The sequence below is a fragment of the Lissotriton helveticus genome, chromosome 11, assembly GCF_964261635.1.
Source record: "Lissotriton helveticus chromosome 11, aLisHel1.1, whole genome shotgun sequence".
Lineage (NCBI taxonomy): Eukaryota > Metazoa > Chordata > Amphibia > Caudata > Salamandridae > Lissotriton > Lissotriton helveticus.
The window spans coordinates 1042388066-1042413844 of NC_136072.1; the positions used below are offsets into that span (position 1 = coordinate 1042388066).

Genomic DNA, 25779 nt, shown 5'->3' on the forward strand with positions numbered 1-25779 from the left:
AAAGGCATAAAAGTGATGTTATAAATAAATGTATATGATTTTGTTTAAATTCATCTTTCATATGATACACGGGACTTTCAGACTTTTAAAACAACAACTGGACAGTATTTTGTTGGTGGAAAGGAGACAACCGTAGCTGAAGCAAGAGCACTACAAGTACCAGACACAGGTTAGTTTATAGTGGTGCTGTACCATACGGAAACAGGGTGTGTGCGCTAGGGTTTTAGGAGATACCATAAGCAGCTTGATGTCATGAAATGAATCTTAATTCTTTGCTGCATGTATTGTCTACATGATATGAAGGACATGCAGCCCTACACTGCAGATTGTGTACCGGAACCAGTAGTAAAGAATCATGGTGCATCGAACGCTCCCAGAATGACACACTCGATCCCCTAACTCCGACGGAGGCTAGGTAACACTTGACGCTAGCAGGAGTGTTGGGCGCGTGGAAAAACAAAACTTTAAGCAGGCGCCCACCGTTGTGTTTGCCTCGGAAGTCAATCACTGCGTGAGCACAGTGAGAGGCGCCACTTCTTGGTAGAAGATATGTAAAGGCAAAGCCCAGTCCCCCCGGATCCACACGAGGCACTGACTGTCTATTTAAGGATAACAGTTTTGACGAGCAAGACACGGGTTCAGGCAGTTCGTGCGATGGATATAAATGACCTGCACAGGGACCGGGCACAGAAGGTTCTGCAGGCAGCAGTCACGTGACAAAGAGTTGAGACAATCGTGGTGTCTCAGCTGCTAATGCAGCCAGCTGAGGTCAGCACCAAAACCGCGACAAGAGCCCGAAGAAGGCTCAAGACACTGTCAGCAGCGCTCTACCAGGTAGAGTCCCGGGCTGCTAACATTATTAAGTGGTGTTATAATCGTGGTTAACTCAACAATGGTAGTTATGTCTGTTAGTCGGGGTCAATATTTGTATTGTTTAGTCACTGTGCACAGACTGAACACCGCGGCCAGCTAAGTACGAGCGGCAGCAGCACGACGATTCCACAAAAAAAAAGAAACAGACTGCGGAAATTAAGTGTACCTTGCAGTTCAAATCAGACGGACGGAAGAGAAAGTGCAGAAATCTTCTCCAGTGACTATAGACTCACTCCTACGAGCTTTGAATTAGATAATCACACGTCAGCTCAAGTCCTAATTCCCTTGTCTTTGCTCCTCTTTGCGCATCCTTCTCAAGGCAGATTTTAAATAATTCCAAACTAAATTGTACTGCATTCTATTTATTTAAAATGTACGAACACATAAACTTCATGTCACTAAAGCTCACAGAGGTTGGTACTTACTTGGGCCGGGCCGGCCGCAGAGTCCCAGGGGTGTGGCGAGGACGGCTGCTCCAATAATTACTAAGGCAGCGACTTAAAGCAAGGCAGTGACTGCAGGGCCGCGAACCACTGTAATTCCGTTTTGCCGGCCGCTTCAGTGTTTTCATAGTGAACGACATGAACAACAACACTACTGAAGTCAGTGTCAGTAGGCAGCCTGGCCAATGTACTTGTTCTGTGTAGTCTAACAGGCAGCCGGCACTAGTAGTGTCTCATACTTTCTCTGAACAAGAGTTGAACAGCCGCTGCGACCCCACAGCACTGCAGGTAGCTTTCCCCGAGGCCTCTCTCATGCGCGGCCATGACTGACAAAGAGCTGCAGTCTGGCATGCAACGCCGGGTAATATGCATAGGTTGGAGGCCAGGAGCCCGCTCAGAGTTTATGGCGCGGATGCTAAGAGGGATGCGGACAGCACAACTCTAGTCAAATGCCCGCTGCTTCTGACCGACCTCACTTACTTCCTGCCTGTTCCAGGACATGAGGTCACGAATGATATCCCCCCTCTTCCCACGCAGCCACAGCCAATACACGGCAATCACTTCTGAGAGCAGGCCCGCCCTGGGTAGGCATTGGGCAGTGAAGTGATGAGTCACTACTGTGTGACAGCCGCACGGCGCCCCGGTCGGAAATTTCAGTACAGCCAAGCAGAAGGGCTAAAGATTGTAACATTGTAGCAAGCGCTGAACTCAGCCAACAAGTACATTAACTGTTTACTGAATGAGCCTGACTGCTGGCAAGTCACACGCACCGATGCGCGCTAGCAGCCTGTTTCAGCGCTGGTACAGCTGGCAGAGTGACTGAGACGGTGGCATTAAAATGCGTGACAATGTATTTCAGTGCGGTGATGCGGTACACCACACTGAAATGCGGTAATGTCACGCCTAATGCGTGACACTTGGCAGAGCTGCAACATCTCCTGAGGCAAGAAACAGAGGCACGGTCACGGGTCTGGGCCGGCGGAGAACAAAATGGCCTCCAAGAGAAACAAAACCACCCTTTGCACTACTGTCAATACTGGCCAAAACCACCATTCAGGAGGACTCCGGTAGGAACATGCTATGTGGGCGCGTTGGCCTCGTTCTGTGGGACAGATGGCCAACACATCTTGCTGCAGTGTCATTTCTGGTTAGTGACATTTGTTTATTCAAGAGTGATGGACGGATTCAATTGAGAATATGATGCAGTTATGCGATTTATGGGCCAGGCGCACAACAACTGCAATATGATATTGTTTGGCCGACCAATAGAGTACATTTCGTAGGTTTAATTCAGATTGATATAAGGTTTAAGCAGCTTAATTTTTATAATGAGTTATCTTGCTTAACAGATGGAGTTCAACATTCTAGGTTTGTATACCTGGCCCACCTGTAAAACATTAATTTGATATTTTATTGTGGACAGACTATTTTAACGATTAAAAATACTGAAAATGTTTGAGTTTCATTTAATCTCAACACCATAGGTCTGCAGATTGCAAGCCCTAAACACAGTGATACTAGTAGCCAATTTAATTGTATTATATTTATCGACTGCAAAAGTATGAAAGGATAAACTGGTGCTGTGCATGACACATCAGATGTCAGGAACCGCAAACATTTGCCTAGCTGTGCTTTCCTTCTGTGCCCAAGGCAAAAAAACTGCAATTGTTCTTAGAAAATTGTAAGGCTTCTTTTTAAAAGTATATTTCAAAATAAGTAGTGTAATTTCACACTATGTTAATTCACATAAAAATTAAAGAAAGCACCTGAATCTCTAGCCAAAGGCATGTACAATAGCAGCTATTAACAGGAATTCAACTTACTCTAGATAGAAGCAATGGCAATCTACAACAAGCCGTAAACTGGGCAGTAGATTTGTATATATGGCAGTTGTATATCACAAACCTGGCCAAAAGCCAGTAGAGTGCTGTATTGGATCAAAGGCAAAGATATAGTCAATGGGTGATTGGAAAGGAAACTGGGTTCACAGCGCCGACGTCAACTGTTCTGCTGTCGTGGTCACAATAGCTTGATTAAAAGACTAAAAGAATGGATAGGTGACCAACTGTCTGGTCAGCATGCAGTACTCCCTGAAGAACTAAGTTAGTCTGAAAGGTGCAGAGTCCATTTCATTCGGGTGGTCCAAAACAGTAAGAATTGTACAAGGGCATTATCCTACTCTGATGTTATAGTCCTAATTAAAAAAAGTAAAGGACAAAAAACTGCTAACTTTTCATGTTGTACATTTTATCAAGCCTTAAGACCCAACAACCAGGAGGGAACAACAAAAACACTAGTTAGTGGCATATCATCGGTATGCAACAGAATGTACACCAGGCTCAGCCCACCTCCTAGCACTGCCCCCACCCCGAAAAAATAATAATCTGCAGGATAATTTTATACGTGTTTCTACTCTTTCTACTGGTATCAGATCATACAGTTTCATGGCTCTAGTCCCTCTTTGGCTGTTTCTACTCTGTATCTTGGGACAGTCCGCACCAACTTCACCTTCTCTACATGAAACCCTTTCACTCTGCCATAGGTCCTAGATTGTTCAGCATTTTTAATTCTCTTCTTTGGATTATCAGGTCGCTCCTACTCTGAGAACTTACATTTAGGAGGGACAGCAACAGAAATGTAAGCATCTTCCTTTCCTTTACCCAGGCTGGACATCAACTACTTCTCAATCAATCTAAATCAGGATTACTTTACCCCTCTGTTCACGTGCATCTCTTCCTCATCCATTCTCTGTGTTCTCGTACTCTGCATTCTCCAGACCACGTTTTATCATATTTGACCCTCCTTATTCTCCAATCACAGAACCTAAGTCATGTTGATTGCTTCCAGCTCTATAATCTTGATAATATCCAGTCTTTTCATACAACAAAAAACGTTTACCTGCTATCCTGTCTGGATTGTTATTTATCAATTCTACTCCAATACATGCACATTCAAAATACATCTATTTAGAAATTGGCTTATGCATACTTATTAAAAGGTGTAAATGAAATGTTTGCAGGTCTTACTTCAAAAACATTTTTGTGGGAGGAATTTCAGTGGTTGCATTACCACAGGTTTATATATTTTACATTGTCCAACAATTTCTTTGCAGGCTTCTAATTTGCTAATGCTTCACAACTCCCAAACACCACCCATCTCTGATCCCTCACAACTAGGAGCTGCTCTTGTTAGGGAAGAAAGGCGGGCAGGGGGAAGGGGAAGAGACGATGGAGACTACCCATGCCGAATCACTAAAAGCCCTTTCTAGCCCTAAACTCCACCCATCGCTGATCCCTAAAAACCCTCACTACCCCTAAACCCCACCCATTCGTGAACCATAAAAACTCCTTTCTATACCTTTGCTCCACCCATATCTGAAGACTTATAACCTCTGACCCCCCTAAACTCCACCCATTCAGATCCGTAAAACTAGTCACCACTACTAAACACCATTCATCCCAGACCCTTAAAACACTATCACCACTAAAATGTAACTCATCCCGATCCCTAGAAGCCCACACCATCCCTGACCCCTAAAAGACCCTCATCTCACCTACTAAACCTCACCCATACCTGAACCTAAAAACCCTAACTACCCATGAACTACACCCAATCTAAATTTAACTTGGGACATCACCTTGAAATTATCTTTCCTTTAAAATGTATCCTTAATTTTCGATTTTTTTATTTCATTAAATTGTCTTTGCTTAAAATTGTTTCCATGATTTGATTCCCTCCAATGTGGTGTCAGTTTTTGTTTTTATATTAATTCACAATCATCGGAAATCCACTTTCATAATACTATGAAAGTAGATGCAGGACAATAATCACATTGCATTTCAAAGCGGAGCTCTAAAGAAAACATACCTAGCTGAAAGTGATACAATTTTTGGAACTCTGATGCATTAAGCTGGGAGTTTTCAACATAGCTAGGTGCATAAGGTATTGGTGCACTTGTTAAATGGTAGATTGGTAGACTATCAAACAAACAACTGATTTTGGGCTATGGTTCCAAAAATGTGCTATATGATATTATACATCAGCAAGGAATCCACACTCAGCACACTTATCGAGCTATTAAAATGGTTGTGAGGCAGAACACCAGTGGGATAGATTTCTAGCTACTCTTTTGCCTATTTTGACACACTTCGAATACAATCCACATAGGTTAAACCTGGAGAAATGGATGATGAAATCGTTACTTGAACCCTAATTGGGCATCATAGGTATTCACTCAATTCATAAACTGCAAAATATTTTCGTGCAGCTGAGGATCATTGAACACATTTTAAAATGTATACACTTTTTATTTTTTGATAATCTAAAAAAGAAAATCGTGCCTGCTCTGCGACAAATAAGGTTTTAGAAAAGTAACCCTGCTAAGTAAATAATTCTAGAAGATTAACATCCCCATTATACACAGCAGGGGCAACCGGTCGGCTCAAAAACCTCAAGTCAGGATTATATACCCTTAAGGCAGAAAAACTAACATTAATGGAAAAAACAGTCTGGAAAATTATTAGGTCTATGCGATGCACACCTTACTTTTTACATATATCCAAAAACCTCTAGAATTATATGGCAGTGGAATACCAAATTATTGTGATTGCATTTATATCTTACATACTACCCCTGAAGAGTAGTTAAAGAGCTTTTCGGCGAGTAGCACGCTACTCCGGAACCCAAAAAGGATTAGTGGTGAATTAGTATAGGGAAATTATTAAAATAATTTGGAGCAATGGACATGCGAGTCGGTTAGTTGGATAGTGGAGTGATAGACGAGGGAAGGGTCTAGAAAGTGTTTATTTGGAGAGTATAGCAGTAGGAGGTGGTTTGGGGTGAATAAAGGAGAGCGGGGGTGGGGAGGTCTCTACAAGTGGTTTAGGGAGAGAAATGTGGTATCAGATGGGTCTAGGAGGGATACATGAGGGAAGGGTTAAAAAAGGCTTGTTTGGGAGATCCGAAAGGTAAAAGGTTTGAGATGATGGAAGGAACAGCAGAGGAGGGAAGAGCCTAGAAAGGGTTATTTTGGAGATCATAGTAGTATAATGGGGTTTGGGATGAGTCAGAGTGGAGGTAGAGGATACTTTGAGAGGTATGGGGTGAGGAATAGGGTAGTGAACTGGAGAGAGTAGCAGGAGGTTGGTATGAGTAAAGTGGAGGGAGATAAAATATTGAGTGGGGTATAGTGAGATATAGGGTAGTGCACTGGAGCGGCTGAATTAGAAGTAGAGTAATAAATATAAAGATACATAAATGGAAGGTATACATGTATAATGAAGGTAATATAACTAGATCTAAGTTGTAGGAGTTTGACTGCAAGAACAGGGGGCTGAGACGCTCTTCACTCTTCCTATAGGCAACCACGTTCTTATGTCTATATACTGCCGTCCTGCAGACAAGTTTCCTTTCCCTCTTCCTGCCCTGGAGTGAACAGCTCGATGCAGATCAGGCTTACTGTCCGAGCCCTGAGGCAGTCTGTGGTTACTGAGCAGTGCTCAGGTGAATAAGTCTGGTACAGGTAGAGTAGCAAAATCCCGGGTACTTCTGCAATACTCAAAGATCCAGAGCCTCCTATTTTGTCTGAACTCCTCGTGCTAAACCAAAGTCAAGCTGTCACGGATTTATTCAGAAGGCAGTTATAGGTTACAATAGCCTATAACCATCACAATCAAATAATATCCAAATAAAGTTTAACACTTTAGGAAACAGATCTTTGCTTTCACTACAGACAACAAAAAAAGTGTAACGTGAATAAAGAAAGAGACCCAAGCACTTTTTTGGGGGTAGCGATACAACTCTACTTTATTACAATGCTAACTACCAGTCACTACAGACTGCATATAATATTCTGCAATGTCCCATGACAACACACCTGCACTCCAGTTTACTGAAATATTGTTCTACTAGCAGCAGTTTACTCGCAAGAAAGTCTCCCACCTCCATGCACATTACTTGTAACAGATTATAGTTCCGCTTCATTGCCACATCAAAGGGCATTGCTAGAACATCTGTACAGATGGTGAGGGGGATTTATGACAAAAGTAATCTCAAGTCAGAAGATAAGTAGGGATGATGGATTTCGATCGCCCGACACACGTTGATTTATCTTGAGGTTCATATCTGGTTTGTCCAACAGACAACTAAATATGAATTTAGAGAGAAAGAAGTCTGCTGGTACTTTTCCCCAGAGGCCGACATACACTCGGCACCAGAGCACCGGAAAAGTTGCACACGAAGGAGCAGGTCAATGTAGATCCCTACAACACATGCTCATCCTTCCCGAAGAAGAGGGTGCATGGGTAGGAAGAGGATGCTCTTCATGCCAGCCAAGCTCTCTGCGGTCATCCATTAGGTCTTTCTGCTATCAGCCGTTAGCTCCCACTCTTTACTCAGACATGGGCAATAACAGAGGCTATTTTCTGCAGGGTTGGCAATGACCCCTTGTCCCTACAAGTAAGTCAGACCCTGGAGAATATAGTAGTCTGGCTGTGCACTGCATAGATCTGCACTTCTCAGACTCTAATGCAACAGTGAATCAAGCACTGGTAAGTATGTAGAATAGCAATGGCGCACTGCACACCTTTTATTTTTTAGCAATGAACCCGTGCACTGGTCCTTATGAAATGTCTAAATTAAGCAGCAAGAAAAGGCAAGTTGCCTATTTTGTGGCAGTTTTATTGGACTATTTTGGCATTTTAGGTCTGATCTTTGGGACAGCTATAGGGGTCTCGCCAGACTACTTTTGTTTTCCAAACCAATAATATACATACATGGAGGAGGGGTGGGGTTGCATAGTGAGCTTCATCCATTGGTGTGTTGCAGACCTTCTACAGTATAGGGAGCCAATGGGCATATAGTTTACATCAACCTATACATCGTTTGTCTTCAGTCACATATTTAGTGCAAAGCTTGCTTTATTTAGCTTTACTTAATTTTGCCAGCACTTCTGGGGCCCAGTTACCAGTCAACACATTTTCCATCTGCTTATTAATTATACTGTTATAAAGTGTTTAAGGGACATGGAAACTGGCACCTGCCTGTACTTTTGTATTTTTTGTCAGGTGACTGTTCATTCTTGTCTTCACAAACAAAAAACGAACTGCACAGCGGAAAGGCTAGCTATTTAATAAAGATCACTAGTAAAACAAGCATTTGCAATGCAATAGGTCTCACATTCGCGAGAAATTGAGCTATTGGATTTGTAAATGAAAATGCTTTTTATTTACATGTTGGTTTTTAAAACAAAAATAAAAAGGCATTGTCATTTACAATGCGAACAAAAATTGTACAAAATCATGCAATGTGAAATGTATGAACGTTTTGCCCAGGCCTGGTCGAAATGTTTATGCAGTTGCCCACTCAGTTTCTCAAGATTGTACTGATGAGTTGGCGCCCCACTAACGGCCACTTACCATAGTCATCAACTAGGCCTATGCTAGTTTTCTTCACAACATAGGAGGGAAATTTGGCTCAATGACTTTGGCACTGAGACCTTATGCACCCATGATGCTTACATAATTCACAGTGCAAAAATAATATTGAAAAGATGAAAGTATTAACACAACACAATAATGAATACTTGACAGTCTGAACATTCCGGCCCAGGGAGATGGTGACTTGCTGACAGTCACACATGAGAGCTAGTCCCTCGCCAAAGTCGGTGTTGGAACCTTGATCTCTAGATTCTAAGAGAAACTTTGAGTGCCTGCTGGGGAGGGATGACGTGCCACTTGCGGAGGGAGTAATGCAATGGGGGACCCTTGTTAAGTATGAAGTTATTAGCTATTGTTTCTATTTCCGAGTCCGTTTTCCGAAACTTTGCACTAAAATAATTCTGCAGTCATATTGCGTGGGCTCTGTCGCGTCATTGGGGTGCGTCTTCCCTGGTGGGGCTGATGCAAGAGCATGGAGGTGACAAGCGGCTCCTGCGTGAAATGTTTTTGCTAGGCCTGGTCTTAGAGTGCTGGTGAGAGGGTACATTCTGAACCTTGGTGGGGTGCTTAACTTAATTAGGGAGATGGCAGTTCTGTGCAGATCCCCATACCCTCTTTCGCATCTCCCAGCCTCCAAATGATATCCCCACACAGTAAAAGATGCAGAGAAACAATGCACTATGAAAGTGAAAGCATGCATGGCATGCTGTAAATACATACAAAAAAAGCGTCCGCCATTGCTGAAGCTGGCGTCCCGCAAGTGCGGATTACATTAATTTAGCAAAGCGTACTCCCCAGGAGCTAACGCAAGCTATACAGTAAGGACACAGTAAAAAGTCCAGTCGTTATGGGAGCTTACAAATTCAGACAAGGCGGTACAAAGGCATGACTAAGCCTATTCACAAATGAAAAGCAACCATTTCACAAGGACGGTAACAAGAGCCAATTAAAACGATGGGTGGGGCTTCTATGCCATACCTCAATACAGCATGCCTAACAAAGCAGCACATGCGCTGCAGAGGCTCGACCTAAAAAGGGGACACATACCATTTTAATAGCAAGCATTTAGCAGCCATGTTTAGATGGCTGTATGTTTTTTTAACCTATGTTGCTGAATATGTGGGATGAGTTTAAAGATGGCATCTCCGAGCTGGTCACTTAGCATACTGGCTCAGTCATCACAGCTGCTAGACATTCTTTTGTCATTCTCGAGCAACAAAACTTGACACTTTATGATCTAGCATTACCAACATGACTTAACACAATTTTAGCACTTGCCCTCCTCCACCAAAATCTTCAATGTATTCTTTGTTTGCTCTGGTATAAGCAGATCTGTAGCCTTTGAGAACCTAGCAGGCCGTGCCATCAGAAGGGGTTTTGGTTTTATTCCAGCATCTTTGCTGCATTTGACTGTCACTATAATCACTAGATGTTATTTGTACTGCATTAATTGGGCTTGAAGGTATACAGTATATGGAAATCAGAAAAATTATTGACACTTTGTTACTTTGAGTTGCAAGTGAGGATGATCTGACTGCTCATCTAACCGACTCTTTGCCCAGATGTTAATTTCATTCAGTAATGTTAAATATGTTGAGTAAGATCATGGTTAGACTTAAAATTAACAGCAACTTGTATGTTGATGGTGCAGGTCAGACAGGTGGTAGTTGTGCTTAGGGCCACCTTGGCTGGTAGCTACTCAAATGATTCATAGGTAGGCCCTTCCAGCGCCAAGAGAAAACGTATTAAGGTGGACCAGATTAGAGCCTCCTCTGAGCAATTTTTACTTTTTTTATAATTTGGGAAAAGCTGGACTATATGGAGCAGAGTTGTTGAGTTAAGTCTTAAGATTGGGACCCAACGTTAAAGATTTAATTTGTTTATTATACACTGTGTTGAACACTAAGCATGTTGCGTGTGGTTGGGGTGGGGTTGGGAGAGGGAATGTACTGATGCAATGTGTGGTGACAGCATGGAAGAGAGAAGAAACTATGAAGAGGTATTACTTATTTATGAGTTTTATATGGCGCTAGCCAGACCCGAAGATTTTGGAGCGCTTTACAGCATTATCACTCGTAGGATACATAAACATAGTATGTACAATGGCTCAAGACGTATCACATAATATCGTCGTAGAGTACACAGTGTCACTTGCAGGGTATGTTATCACAGTCGTATGTACATGGCCTTGTCAAGGAGAGCACGACTCGTGATGAGATTAGGCCGGGGGGGGAAGAGGGGGCATAGGAGAGCGTCCTGGGGAGAGAGAGGTAGAGTTTTTAATGTCAAAATGTCTGTGTGCAGGCTTCGATGGTTAGGTTGTAGCTATCCATACGGGAGGGATCGATTGAGGAGGAAGGCTGAGCTGCCTTTTGAAATCGTACGTAGGAGGGGGTTAGGTCCTGATCTGGAGTTAGACTTTGGGTGCATTTCCTCAGAAGGATCTGGATGCGGTTTTTTGTTTGAGAGTTCTTGGAGGGATAAGGAGTAGGGTGTAGGTACTCCTTAGGCTTCTTGCCTGACCGGCCTTCTGGAGTTTGGCGGCCAGGTAGGCGGGTTTTCCTGTATGCAGCGCTTTGAGCGTGAGGCAGGCAGTTCTGAAGTTGGCCCACATATTAATTGGGAGCCATTTTAGCTCTCTGAGTGCAGGGAAGAGGTGTTCATATTTCTTTGCTCCGGTGACAATTCTGGCTGCAGCATTCAGAGTTTATCCGACGGGACTTAGGTTAGATTTAGCTGATCCTGTGAGGGTTGCAATCCCGTAGTCCAGTCTGGACAGCACCAGGGATTGAGTAGCTTGTTTGAGGTCGTTCTGAGGGATGAAGGGTCCTATTTTGTGGAGTAGTTTTAAGCTGAGGAAGGAGTTCTTTGCAGTGTTCTTGATGCGTTTTCAAAATCACTGGGAATCACCCTGGACCCCAAATTAGACATGAACAGAGTTGGCTAAGGTGGGGTTGTAGCGGAACGCATCAATCGCTTTTAGCCAGTCTGAGATTTGGGTGTTCTTCTAATCGTTGGAGATAAGAGGATTTCTGTCTTGTCTTGATTGAGTTTTAGGTGGTTGCGTGATAGCCAATGTTGGACTTATCTTCGAGTGACGTTCGGTCTGAATGTCTTCAATGGAGGAGGTTTCCAGATAGATCTGGGTATCATCTGCATAGAGGTGCAACGGAATGTAGGATTTTCTGAGTATGGTAGGGAGGGGTTCTATGTAGATGTTAAAAAGTTGCGGGGAAGAGTACTGATCCTTGGAGGACCCCCTGCTAACAGGGAGTAGGTCCGACGAGAAGTTTTGGATTATTATACTTTGGGTGCGGTTTGGTAGAAAAGAGGTGAACCACTGCAATAGTTCTTCTGCTCCAGCTCTTTCTTGAAGTGCCTTAATGAGTAGTTTATGGTCAACCGCTTTGAAGGCTGCTGATAAGTCCAGGAGTACGAGTAGGCAGCAGTGGCCCGTATCAAGATATTTGTGCATATTATCTATTACATTTAGGATCGCGGTCTCTGTATTGCATCCTTTTCTGAAACCGGATTGGTGAGGGTCTAGGAGGTTATTGCTGTCTAGGTGTTGGAGGAGAACACATCTTTCAAGGATTTTTCGCTAGCAGAGGGAGGTTGGAGAGGGGTCTAAAATTATTAGGATCGTTTGTGTCAGGGCCAGTTTTTTAGGTCGAGCGAAGGGACCTCTAGTATACTTTAGTATACTTTGTAAATGGGACAGGGGAGGTGCACGCACTTTCCGTCTCGGATTTGACCTCGTGAGTGCGCATGTGTGCGAGCGCGACTCTGCCATGCGCTTTGGAAAACAAAACCTAAGCCGCGCGACGTGAGCTGTCTACGGTAGAAGCTCACGCGCGCGCGGCTCTTAGGTTTCGTTTTGACTTTTTATCTGACCACTTAAAGCCCTGCTGTCTGTGCTTCTGTTCAGCGCCTTGACCCTACGCGACATGTATATGGCCAAAGAAAATGTGGTCACGCCAGAAAGAGAGGAACCGCGCGAGCTACGGAGGCAGCCTGCCGTGCCTCTCTACACCGGGCCCGTGCTGCGTTTTCAATACTGGTGAGAGCTGATGGCGGCTGGGCATGGGTGGGCATGGGTGGGTAGCCGACAAGAATGCATGCATACAGGCTGCCATAATCTTAAATTATCCGTGCTACGCGAAATCAATAGAGTAGAGAGCGACTTTTCACGACATTCAGCACCCGACACACTCAGTCCTCATTTAAGACGGCCTGTGCTACGCGAAACCAGAGAGTTGTGAGAGACTTTTAACTACATTCTGCGCCTGTCACACTTAATCCTCATTGCCGTTTTTGCAGGCACATGTTCACACATGGCAAATGCTAGCTACCGCTCCCTATTTTGGAACAATACTTTGTCTTGGCTGGTGGTCGTTTTTATTTTTTTATAGATTTTTTTTATAGATTTAATCATATACTTACAGTAAACATCAGCGAACAAATAAAAGCCCAAAGACTGCTCTACAGAGTCTATTTCGTGAGCTAAGAGCATTGACCACAAACCAGTAGACGACTTACTCAGTGTCTTCTACATAGAGACAACTCATTGCCATTGTTATTTGTAATATCAATACATCTAAGTCATGTAAATACAAAACATATTGCATTACAAATGCTATAGGTATCACATTTGCGAAAGTTATAACTATTGGCATTGTAAATGACAAAGCTATTAATTTAGCTATTTAAAAAAAAAAAAAAAACATAAATAAAAACTTTGCCATTTACAATACCAATAGCTCAAACTTTCCTAATGCGAGACCTATTGCATTGCAAATGCTTGTTTCAGTAGAGGTGTGACTTGCCCGCTTTTGAAACATTCTGGCATGACTTCAGTACTCAAGGAGCGGTTTATGATCTTGGTCCAGTGTGGGGCTAGGGAGAGGGAGTTTTTTTGCCAGTTGAACAGGTATGGGATCCAGGACGAGTGCTGAGCATTTGGTCGTGGATATCAGTTTGATGACCTCTGCTTCAGAGATGGGGTTGAAAGAGTTCCAGCAGTTAGGGGGGTGCTTGGGTGTGGTATCATCTTCGGTCTCTGGGGGCGATTTGCTGTCTGTGGAACTGCACTGCACGTCCATGTAGAGTTCTATCTTAGTGATTTTGTCATTGAAGAAATTGGCAAAGTTATCACACGTCTTTGGTGGCCACAACTTGAGTCGCAGGGGGCTTGGAAGTTTGTCTGAGGATATTGCAGAGTTCTCTAGGTCTGTTTTTTGCGTTGCCAAGGGCATTACAAAAAAATGACGCTTTTTCATTCTATGTGATTTTTGTATTTCCTTCGAATTGATTTGAGTCTAGCTCGTGGGATTGAGAACGGATTTTTATGCCCGTGTCTTTCTGCCGCTCTTACTTCTCTTCTTTGGGAGTTTATGTTGGCGTTGAACCAAGATCTGGATGGGATGTTCCTGACTCTTTAGTTTCAGGGGGGCTATTTCATCCATAATGGAAGTCCTAGTAGTGTTGTAGTGGGAGGAGAGTTCTGTTGTTGAAAGCTCACTGAGTTGTTGGTGTGGAGGGAGCTTACCCTGGTCTCTAAGGGGAAGACTTAGATTTCTCACTCAGCATGATTGGGGGGTGATCCTTCATGCGGGGCTTGGATTGGATCCTTTGGTTCATGTGGAACAGAAAAGTCAGCTGAGACAGACTCTTAGTGGAGAGAGGATGAGTCATAAGGAGACACTTCACCTTCAATGTACATTAAATCACTCTGGCACAGTTAACCATCTCTATGAACACAAAACGTGTGCTGCCATTGTTCTCCTGCACACATAACCGGTTTTGCAACTTCTAGAACAAACATACTAAACACAAAAAAATTAAATGCTCACGCATTTCCCATAATTACGTAAAACTCCATCACGAACACTGACATCACGGAATGTTCAAAGAAATTCCAAGGGGAGTATGCTGTAAATCAAGGCTTACTTAATATGATGCATTTATACCCTTCTTACAAAATTACAAGATTTATCGTCAGTGATATTTTTCCCCAACAACTAAGAGTGTACCATCAGCCCGCAAGGAAAGGAAAAAAGTAGCAGTATCTCTGCTTCAAAATCAGAAACCCACTGCACCAACACAACTCCTGGGTAAGAGCACCGCGGTGGCATTAAGAAGCGCTGCCTCATGTTTAGTAGTACCTCAAACTCTGCTGCATTTAATATTAAGACAACACAACAAAACACCCTCCCACGTCAAAGACTGCTCCCATCACTTCAAATTCAAGCTGAAAGAACACACTAAATCAGGTATAGGTTTTCACATTTATATGCCTACTTGATGATCTTCATTCTCTCAGGCACCTAGCCTCTAAAACTAGGACATGCTTGGAAATATTCCTCACCAATTACATTTCTGATCAAAGTTTGTATAGATTTTGTTCTGTAACGGACACAGGTTATGTTATGATTTTTCGGTTGCCTCTAAAATAGGTTAAACACACAGAGATCATACACAGTGCAAAACATTCACACTCTGGAGGTAACTTGCTGATCGGCTTTAGGACTCCAGTTAAACAAATTTTCTGTTTACTGATGTAACATGACTACGTTCCGCCAATATAATTACAAAATTTGGAAAGTTGAACATTTCTAGATATCAACTGGATCAAAATAAGTCAACATTATGCTTTTTCAGTGTAGCAATACATGATAGCAGTACACTCGAAGAAGGCAGTCAAATTCTTACTGAATGTAAAGCATTTTATTTAAACAAAGAATGGCCCTCGGACAGCTTAGTAATAAAAGAGTGGGAAATCTGAACATTAGGAAAAAGATTCAAACATCCAAAGTAGAATTTCATGTTCCAAAAGCCGCCCATCACCAAGGAATCAACAATGACCATCATAAAAATGAAAGAATAACCTTAATTTTCAAATGTCTCACAAGCAAGGGTAAACAGTTGCAACCAATATCACGTCTTGCAAAGCAACAAATAAACACAACCAGCCCAAATCCTTATCCTGCAACATATGTGATGATCCTTCTAAGCATTTAGCTTTGTGTTTTAACCCAACCCAGACCAAACTTTCTGTAGTCTCATTAAGGCAAGCAGGACGCTTTAGGAAGTGGAGTCTACCAGCACTACCATGAGCAGCATATCAAGCAGGTCACAAGCAGGACAGTGAAGGACAGGTAAAACAGTGCAGCTGATTTCATACAACTGTATCTGGTGTCGGAGCTATTTGTAACAGAAAACTGAAGCACCAGCATCAAGTAAGAAGTATTGGAAAGGAGTAACTGCTACTGCAGGGAAAAGGTTCTCGGGTTCAAAAACGCCTGAAAACTGATTTGCATCAAACAGATTAGAGTGCTGGGCGTTTATCAGTATGCAATGCAGCATAATGCAGAGTAAAATAATGCTCTTTTACACATTGACTAAATAGATCCTGGGCCAGGTTCTTGTAATCTCAATGCAAAATTGCCCAAACTAACTGCACTTCTATTCTAATTAAAAATGGTTTGCCAGTTATAATTCGCATCTGAAACCTAGATCACATATAGTAATCAAAGTGGCTAGCTTTTGCAAAAGGCAAAATGACAGGCGAAATGATAGTATGATGTGAATTTACAGTTTCAGTAACTAAAATTCATGAGCTATTTTTTTTTTTTAGCATCCCCCTAGAAAATCTGCCTTGTCACAGAATGCCACCCTACTCATGGGCAGTGCCTCTCAGTGTTAAGACAATGGTCACGTCAAGTAAACACCAAACATTTGTTTTAAAAATAAAAGGAAAATGGTGCAATTTAACACTAAGCTGGACTTGCATGTACCCAGAACAACAAGGTAATGTGGTATGCCACTAGACAAACTGCCTTACCTGCCACACTCCCACAATGGCATTGGCTATTAATATGAGTAATATTACAAAAGGCTCCACAAAAGCTGTAATTGTCTCTTCGCCTTCTTCAAACCAGGCCAATACCTACAAAAGATGCCACACTTTGGTTAGTATATAGCAACACAAAACTTAAAGTCTGTAACATGAAATTAAAATCAAAACAATCATTACTGATACGCCGGCTGATTAAACATTTAAAATGTGCCATGATTATGTGCCATGATTAGGTCAATCATTTTAATTGAAACGTCATTACAATACTCCATGCTAAATCAATAAAATCTCATCAATACGGTTTGCTGGTCAACACTATTTTGAGGAAGAACAGACCCAAGTTTTAAAGTAGTTTTCTTTTTAATTTCCTTTTTCCTATAAGGAATGTACAAAATTATAAGGAAGACTTTTAAAAAAAATCATTGCTCATTTTGCTGCTCCATTAGCAATGTAGCTATTGTTAACTATTACTTGTCTAGTAATAGATATGGCATCACAGTACATTTCTGTAGTTTAGGGTGTGACTTTCTAAACGTTTACATCACATACCAGGGAATGATTTGGTTTTGTAAAGGAGTGGGAAAGGGAGAGCAGCTATGTCATCTATAAGCTATACATTTTGCATGTTTTTATATTCGAAGGTGGTACTAAATTGTCCATGTATTGATGGGTATGGATGGTCATTGCCCAGCAAACAAGTGTTTTAAGTAGCAGATGGTAGAAGGGGTGTTATACACCTTAATACCCAGTTCACTGTATATTTTTACTGTGTGGGTCGATGTTTGGAGTACTGTTGTAGTGTGTGCTGTAAGAGGGTGATGTGATGTAGGCCTTGGTGGGCAGTGAGGTTAGCATGCCAATTTTGAACAAAGGGCACATCTGTGCCTTGTCTGGATGTACAAATTCTGTTTGATGTATTCGGTATACATAAAAAGCACCTAAGAACTGGTACAGACACAGAAATCTGGCTGGGATCATTACAATTAGCCACAATGAGAACAGGTATTCCAAGGTAAAAGTTATGCAATTGTATACCAATTTTCATCATTCAAGAACACAGGAACAGCCTGGACGGGGACAGAGGCATGAACAACCAAGACAAAAATATGTAGGTTACTGCTGCCATTTGACAACAATTGCAATCACCTCCATAACATTTGGTTTGTACCTAAAAAGCACATACAACTTACATTTACCTTACATGAATGGTCAGCTAACATTAATGGGGTGACCGTTTAAGCAGTGTGAGTAACTATGGCCTCTTTGTTCTATGGACAGCAATTGTAAAAAGTTAAATCGTTTGTTTAGATACCAAACACTACCCATTCAAGCAGAGTTAACTGCGAGGGTTAACATAGCATTTGCAGTTTATCATCCCTACATCACTTCTTCTAGCCCCATGTCAACCAGATCAGCTCCATATAGATAGGAGACCCAGGGACACATGCAGAATTAGGAAAAGGGACAACTGAAGTAAGTATCAATTAATAAAGACCGATACCAAAGAAGAAACACCACAGGTAACATTTCAAAACCGAAGTTCCTTCCTGAACCATCCAATGCCCTCTAGTTGGAATATAAAAATAATGTGTAACTAGCTCAGTAATCAGAAGGAGAAAAGGTCCTGAGTAACTGGAGGATTGAGAGGGGGCGTAGAGATTGAGGCGGGACTGGTTGTAAAGGTAGATCCCCACTCTAAATCTAGCACTGATCGTGAAGGACCCGCTACATGTCAGAGGGGTGGGGATCCTTGCTGCCCCAGTGACTCATGTTCGAATCTGTTTAAAACTGGAATCTAGCCAGTGCTGCATGTCAGATTTAAGCCTTCGTTTGAATAAATAATTTCCGTGGAGTTTGTCGAGAATGATCAGATCGCAATTCCTAGGGGCGTAGATTTCAGTGTCCTGGACAAAAGATACAATCATAGGTGTATTAGGACACTTTTTTTTAATTAATATTTTTATTTAAACGGTTTTTATATAGCTCTGGCTAGACCCGGAGGTATCCAAGCACTTTACATGGGTATCAGACAATAAATTGCAGGTTACAGCTTTACCAAGGTTACACAGTTATTAGAGCATGGCCATTTTAGTTACAAGTAAGGTTGAGACAAACAAAAAGGAACATATAGGTAGGGGGAAAAGCTGGCATGGGGATATATTTCTGGGAGTGGGGGGAGGGGGTAAGAGCAGGGGGAGTAGACAGAGTGGAGGAGGGAAAGAGGAGGGGATGGTTAGTGACATGGCATGGGAAGAGGAGGGGGAGGGGGAGGGGGGGTGACAGGGACACAAACCAGTAGACGAGTCAAAGCTGCGCCCAAAGTCCAGAAGCTGTGATCCCAGGGGGAGTGGTATCATTTCCCCATCTCTGTTGCGAGAGGCTCTCTAAGCGCAGTGGACTCTATCAGAGGGGTCTCTGAGACTCCAAGGCCTATTTACTGGATCCTTCCCCAAAAAGAGGAGAGGGAGTGCTTTGGCAAGGGGTGCCATACCATACCTCAATTGTGAGTAGCTCCCTTGGCACTGTGGACTCTCTCAGCGGGTATGCGGAGACTCCAATGTATATAACTTGGATCTTTCCACAAAAAGGGGAGAAGGAGTGCTTAGTCAAAGGGCACAAAAGTACAGGGGGCTAGGTGGTGAAAGCTGTCATGGGGAGATATTCCGGGGAGTGGGGGGGGTAGGGACAGGCGAAGTAGATAGAGTGGAGTGGAGGAGGGAAAGAGAGGGGGAGAATTAGAGACACGGCAAGGCAAGAGAAGGGGGAGGGTGACTGGGACACAAACCGGTAGGCGAGTCAAAGCTGCGCCCTAAGTCCAGTAAGCTGTGAACCCAGGGGGAGTGGTATCACTTCCCCATTTCTGTTGCTAGGCTCCCTAAGCGCAGTGGACTCTCTCAGAGGGGTCTCTGAGACTTCAAGGCCTACTTTACTGGATCCTCCCCCTAAAAGGGGAGAGGGAGTGCTTTGGCAAGGGGTGTCATACAATACCTCAATTGTGAGTGGCTCCCTTGGCGCTGTGGACTTTTAGCGGGTATGCTGAGACTCCAGCGAATACATCTTGGATCTTTCCCCAAAAAGGGGAGAAGGAGTGCTTAGTCCAAGGGCACAAAAAGACAGGGGGCTAGGCGGTGAAGCAGGCAAGGGGAAAGATTCAGGTGAGAGGGGATAGGAGCAAGGAAGTAGACAAAGAACAAAAGAATGCTGAATAGGAACAGATAGATAGGAGACAAGGAAAAAGCAGAGTCACAGAATGACGATGGGGGGGGGGGGGGCGGGGGGCAAGACGGGGAGAAAAACTGTGCCCAAAGTCCGGCTGGGTAGGTGATGGCCAGGGGATCAACCAAGGACGATCTCCTCAATAGCTGAACAGAGCAGCTCCACCGGGCGTCAGACAGTGCTCAGACTCCGCTGTCAAGATGGGGGATCAGGAGTACGCTCAGAGATAGTCATTGAGTGTTGATTAGGTAGTGGTCACTACCACCCCTTGTTCACCTTCGCTCTATTGTTGCCTCTTCCGTCATTTTACTCTGCCCTAGGTCCCAGGCAAGTTCTCTACCTAGAGACGGTATCAGCAAAGATTTGCAAGACCACTGCTTCCCCATTTTTGGTATTTGCGAGGGCGTTCTGTATATTGGGCGTCACACTTTCCTGGATCAGGCGTGACCACTACCTCAATTTCTGGGATGCTTCCCCGCGATCCGGGCAACCCTCTGTGGATGGTCACTGACTGTAGAACTTCGCTGGAGGGTCCAGAGTTGCAGCATGACACTATGGGGTCTGCTCCGGTGATTCTTCCAGTGAAGCGTCGTTCCCTCTATAGGTTACTTAGCGATTTCGTAAGGGGAAGCATTCCCCACCAGCCACAGCCGATGATATGCAGTGTCTGCTCTGAGTATTATTACTGACCATTGCCCCTGAGGTTGCGTGGTGATGAGGCGGGGCGCGGTCCCACTATATTGATTCTTTACCGCTGTGAACGAAGCAGCGAGTCCGGAGCTGGGGTGGGGGGGGGGGGGGGGGAGGAGTCTCCAGATGTAAATGCATGACCCTGCCACTGGGTGTCGCAGGAGGATCAATCCCAGACTACAGGGGTCTTATTTATTTATTTTATTTATTTATAAAGCGCGCTGTCAGGCATCCTGGCGCTAACTGACTCATGGGCATACAAGTATCAGGCAGGACAAGACCACACAATAGATCACTTAGGAAACAACCAGGTTTTAATCTTTCTCCTAAATGGGAGAAGTTCCGTGGTTTTCCTAATCTCAGATGGGAGCAGATTCCATAATCTTAGAGGCGGTCACCTCAAAGGATCTGCCACCTGCTCTGACCTTCTTAAATCTAGGTACTTTCACCAGTCTAGCTGCTGACGACCGAAGAGGCCTGGCTGGTTTGTACCAGGTAAATTTGGATGTATGACGTTACAACGCATACTTTTACAACGCCTACCATTACAACGAATTTTTTACAACGCAAAAACTTTTACAACGCATACCATTACAACGCAAGATCTTACAACGCAAGTACCTTTACAACGCATACCATTACAACGTAAATATTGGTAAGTATATAATATTTTTTTGATATAAATTATTAAAATATAATTAAATTGTATTTAATTGTATTTAATTAATTTAATTTAAATATAATTTAAATATAATTTTAATTTATTTTTACAAATTAACCCTGTACCCCAAAAACCCCAAACTGTCCCTGAACCCTAAAAATACCCCTTTACCCAAAAACCCAAAACTGTCCCTGAACCCTAAAAATACCCCTTTACCCAAAAACCCAAAACTGTCCCTGAACCCTAAAAATACCCCTTTACCCAAAAACCCAAAACTGTCCCTGAACCCTAAAAATACCCCTTTACCCAAAAACTGAAAACTGACCCTGAACCCTAAAAATACCCCTTTACCCAAATACTGAAAACTGACCCTGAACCCTAAAAATACCCCTTTACCCAAAAACTGAAAACTGACCCTGAACCCTAAAAATACCCCTTTACCCAAAAACTGAAAACTGACCCTGAACCCTAAAAATACCCCTTTACCCAAAAACCCAAACATATAATATTTTAAAAATAATTATATACGTACCAATACTTACGTTGTAATGGTATGCGTTGTAAAAGTACTTGCGTTGTAAAATCCTGCGTTGTAATGGTATGCGTTGTAAAAAATTCGTTGTAATGGTAGTTCGTTGTAAAAGTTGCGTTGTAAAGGTTGTTTCCCGGTAAATTTCAGTTGCAGGGAGGCAGGACCAATTCCATGAAGAGCCCTGAACACCATACAAAGGGCTTTGAATTGTATCCTCTGTCGCAAAGGTAGCCGGTGTAGCTTCGCATGGGCAGACGGCCCATGTGCTCTTCTAGGCAGCCCCAGAGCCAGCCTAGCAGCCGGCGATTGCAGCCTTTGAAGCCTATCCAACAAAAACTCAGGGGAGCCCAGCAGAAGGGCGTTGCAATAATCCAATCTACTGAGGATTGTGCACCTTGGCACTTGAGCACGTGCCTGGAATGGTAAAAGTGGCAAGACTTTCCTCAGAGATCGAAGGATAGCAAAGCAACAGGCGGTCGTTTTTTTTTTACATGAGTCTCCATACTGAGCTTTTGGTCAAGCATAACCCCTAAATTACGGACTGAAGCCACAGGCCGTACTTTAGTGACTGTTTCCTGAGGCCAAAAGTTTTCTGGAAACGGGAGGGAGATCTTATTCCCGGCGCTAAAAAGAACCTCCGTCTTACCAGCATTAAACTGAAGAGAGTTGTCTTTTAGCCACCGTGACGTATCATGCAGACAGTTGTGGAAAGCTTCCACAGATGTTGAGTCCTCTCCCTCAAAGGAGAGGATCATCTGCGTGTCGTCAGCATAGTTCACAGTCTTGATATTATAGGTTTTAATAAGCGAGATCAATGGTTTTAGGTAAAGATTAAAAAGTATGGGACTCACTGCTGAGCCCTGTGGGACTCCGTAAGGCACCTGATTGAACGCCGATTGAAAAGGGGGCAGAGACACCGCCTGCTGCCTATCCTGCAAAAAAGATCGAAACCACGCCAGGGCACTACCTCTCACCCCAGCCTCAAAGAGACGGTTCAGCAGAATCTTATGGTTAACCGTATCGGCGGCAGACATGTCTAACAGGATCAGGAACGATGTCTGTCCTCTGTCTGCTCGCCTCTGAAGCTCATCCACGGCAGTCACCAGAGCCGTTTCGGTCCCGTGAGCTGGCCGGAAACCAAATTGATCATTCTCTAGTAAATGATACTGTTCCAGATGCTTAGAGAGGGTTGCACTGACCAGGCGCTCGACCACATTAGCCGGAAAAGGCAGCAGGGAAATGGGCCTGTAATTTTTGGAGCACTCCGGGTCTAGAGAGGGCTTTTTCAGCAGGGGAGAAATCACCACCTGTTTCCACTGAGTTGGGACAGTACCAGTAACGAGGGATTGATTGCAGATTAGACGGAGTGTAGGAAACAATTCCTCCCCGTACTCCTTCCAGTTTTTGCATGGCACAGGGTCCAGAGGAGACCCAGAAGAGATCCCCATAGCTAACCCACGAAATACATCTTCCGTGAGGAATGGGAACTCAAGTAGTGGTTCCCCCAACGCCCAGGCAGAATCATCATCCCTGCCTACCGTTACCTCAACTTCGATGTCATTAGGGTGACAAATATCAGGGGAGACCTCCAGATCCTTGATAATGTGCTCAATTTTCTCCTTAAAGAATTTAGCCAGGTTATCACAGAGTCCTTCAGACGGGACAATGGCATTCTTAGAGCATTCAGGGCTGATCAGACTATTTAGTATATTAAAAATACCCCTAGAGCTATTAGCAGCCATGCAGATCACGCAGGAATAATAGTCCGCCTTGCATTTCTTAATCAGACTTTTGTATTCCAAGACTTTACTTTTCCATAGCATCCTTGATGCTACCCCATAATCCCGCCTCCATCTTCTTTCTGCCTGTTTACAATCCAGGTTCAAATTCTTCAACGTATCATTGAACCATGGGGCAGAGACATTCCCCTTACGACGACGTGTTCTTAAGGGAGCGTGAGCATCCAACACCGCCGTGATCCCCAAGCAAAGTGAGGTATAGTTCTCCTCAACTTGCTTATCCAAGCCAAAGGACTTACTCGCATTGAATACTCCGTCAAAGGGATTCAAACGAGCAAGCGCCTTCCAGTCTCTGCACTGAAATTCCTTAATATCCGGTGAAGCCCTAGTGTAAGCGCCCTTAGTGATTATGAAAAATTTGACAAGAAAATGGTCTGACCAGTCCATAGGCAAGACTTCCCCCCCATGGCCAGCAGGTCAGGGACCGCAAACACCATATCTAGGAGGTTCCCCGCCTTATGAGTGGCTCCAGTGACTTGCTGAAAAAGGCCAAAGCTTTCACAAGATTGAAGCAAGTTAAGAAGACCCAAATCAAGGAAGCCATTGCACCAAAGATTAAAATCCCCCAGAATAACCAACTTCTGGTGGGACGCTGCAATGTTAGTCAAGGTGGCTAGAAGCGCTTGTTGCAAAATGCGGAAAGCCCCTGGCGGTCTATAGCATAACACACCCGTGCAGACAAACCCGGAACAAGTCCGGATAGATAAGCCCAGCAGCTCCGTTCCCACCGCATGATCCAGATCAATTATGTCAATTTTACACGTTGCTTTGTAAATAACTCCTACCACCCCCCCCACCCCTTCCAATAGACCTGGGAAGATGTAAAAATGTAAACCCAGGAAGGCAGGCACAGCCGGAATCGACCAGACAATCAGCGTGAGTCCATGTTTCTGTCATAAACAGAACGTCCAGCTCATGCATCTCAATCAGCTGGATCTCTACACTATGCTTTGGCAGGGACCTAACATTCAAAAGCCCACATCTCAGAAGATTGTTAGCAAGAAAATCTGCTCGTGGCTGAGCTGAATGCAGCAATCTGAGTCTTCCCTTGTCAATTGAGAGCCTCCGTCTAGCTTGATCCCCCTTCCATTCACGGCTTTGGTTAAGGCCGGGCACCCCTCTCCGCACATCTCTTCACAGGCTCCGCAGCTTTCTTTCCTGGTCAACTTTTGGAAAAATGTATTTCCAAATTCGTAGGAGCTGATCATGATGGTGCAGGTGGGAGCCACCTTGATCACACGTGGCAGGAACCCTGCAAACAGCCCGCGGGTCCCAGATTCTGCCGAATCTTCTGGATCAGCAACCAGGTAGAAGTGCAAGGTTTTCGTGCAGAGGCTGTTAAGGTCTCCAGCTCTCCCAGCGCAATCTGCTGGTGGCTTTTCACCACGTCGAAGGGAAGGGTGAGAACTGCAGCAATAGTCCCGGAGACAGCTCCAGCTGGGAAGCTGATCATGAAAGTGGCTTCCTCTGTGCACGAGCGCTCCCACAGTTTCTGCTTGACGAGCTCGTATTTAAACCAGTAGAGAGCTGAAAAAGGCACATCAGGCAGCACAGTGGGTCCCCAGCCTCTCCAGAGGGACAGACGGACATCACTGCTCCCAGCCTTAATAAGGGGGGGGGGGCAATCGCCACCCCAGAGCTCCTAGTCTGTCCCCCAACTTGGCTGGTTCCCCAACATCTTTACCAGTAGTATTGGCTTCCTATACCTCAACGCACTAAGTAGAAGGTGCTATGCTATGTATATAAAGCCATGCAGCAGGCTGACCTTTTATATGCAAGCGCTCAGATTCATCTCAACACCTCGAAGAGGTAACTTTGATACAGCAAATCCAATCTGGCCCTCATTCCCAAAATTAGACTGGCAAGTAGGGGAGGGTAGTCGTTTGCATTTCTGGGACCGAAATTATGGAATGTCCTGCAGCCCAATCGGAGTCTATGCAACTTCTACATGAGGATTCTGAAGATACTCAAGACTAGGCTTTTTTTAATCCTATTTCGGCAGTTCCTGGTCTTTGATCCGCTACCTCTGTGAAATTTAAATTCATATGGGTAATATTTATTTTTCCTTTTGATGGGAGCTAGCATAAAGGAGCTTACAGGGAGGACTATAGTTCTAAAATAGTTCTTCATGAAATTCAATGCAAGCACCCAACTTGCAGGAGACAGATAATTCAAACGAGTAACAAGCATTGAGAGAATTAATACACTGGGCTCAGCCAAGACGTGACTAAGTATCATTCAAATGGCTGAAAGAGGTTGTTGGTTCAAGAA

General features: G+C 43.8%; 1 protein-coding gene across 3 annotated transcripts in view; it reads right to left on the reverse strand.

Moving 5' to 3' along the window:
• Positions 1–25779, reverse strand: part of ATP2A2 (ATPase sarcoplasmic/endoplasmic reticulum Ca2+ transporting 2) — a 258289-nt gene that overhangs the window by 221106 nt on the left and 11404 nt on the right. For all 3 annotated transcript variants that reach the window (XR_013602562.1, XM_078667497.1, XM_078667496.1), the window contains exon 4: positions 16596–16700. Coding sequence is in view for 2 of the 3 variants with exons in the window: in XM_078667497.1 (XP_078523623.1) it covers positions 16596–16700 (105 nt within the window). In the remaining variant the exon portion in view is untranslated. The remainder of the gene's footprint in view (positions 1–16595; positions 16701–25779) is intronic.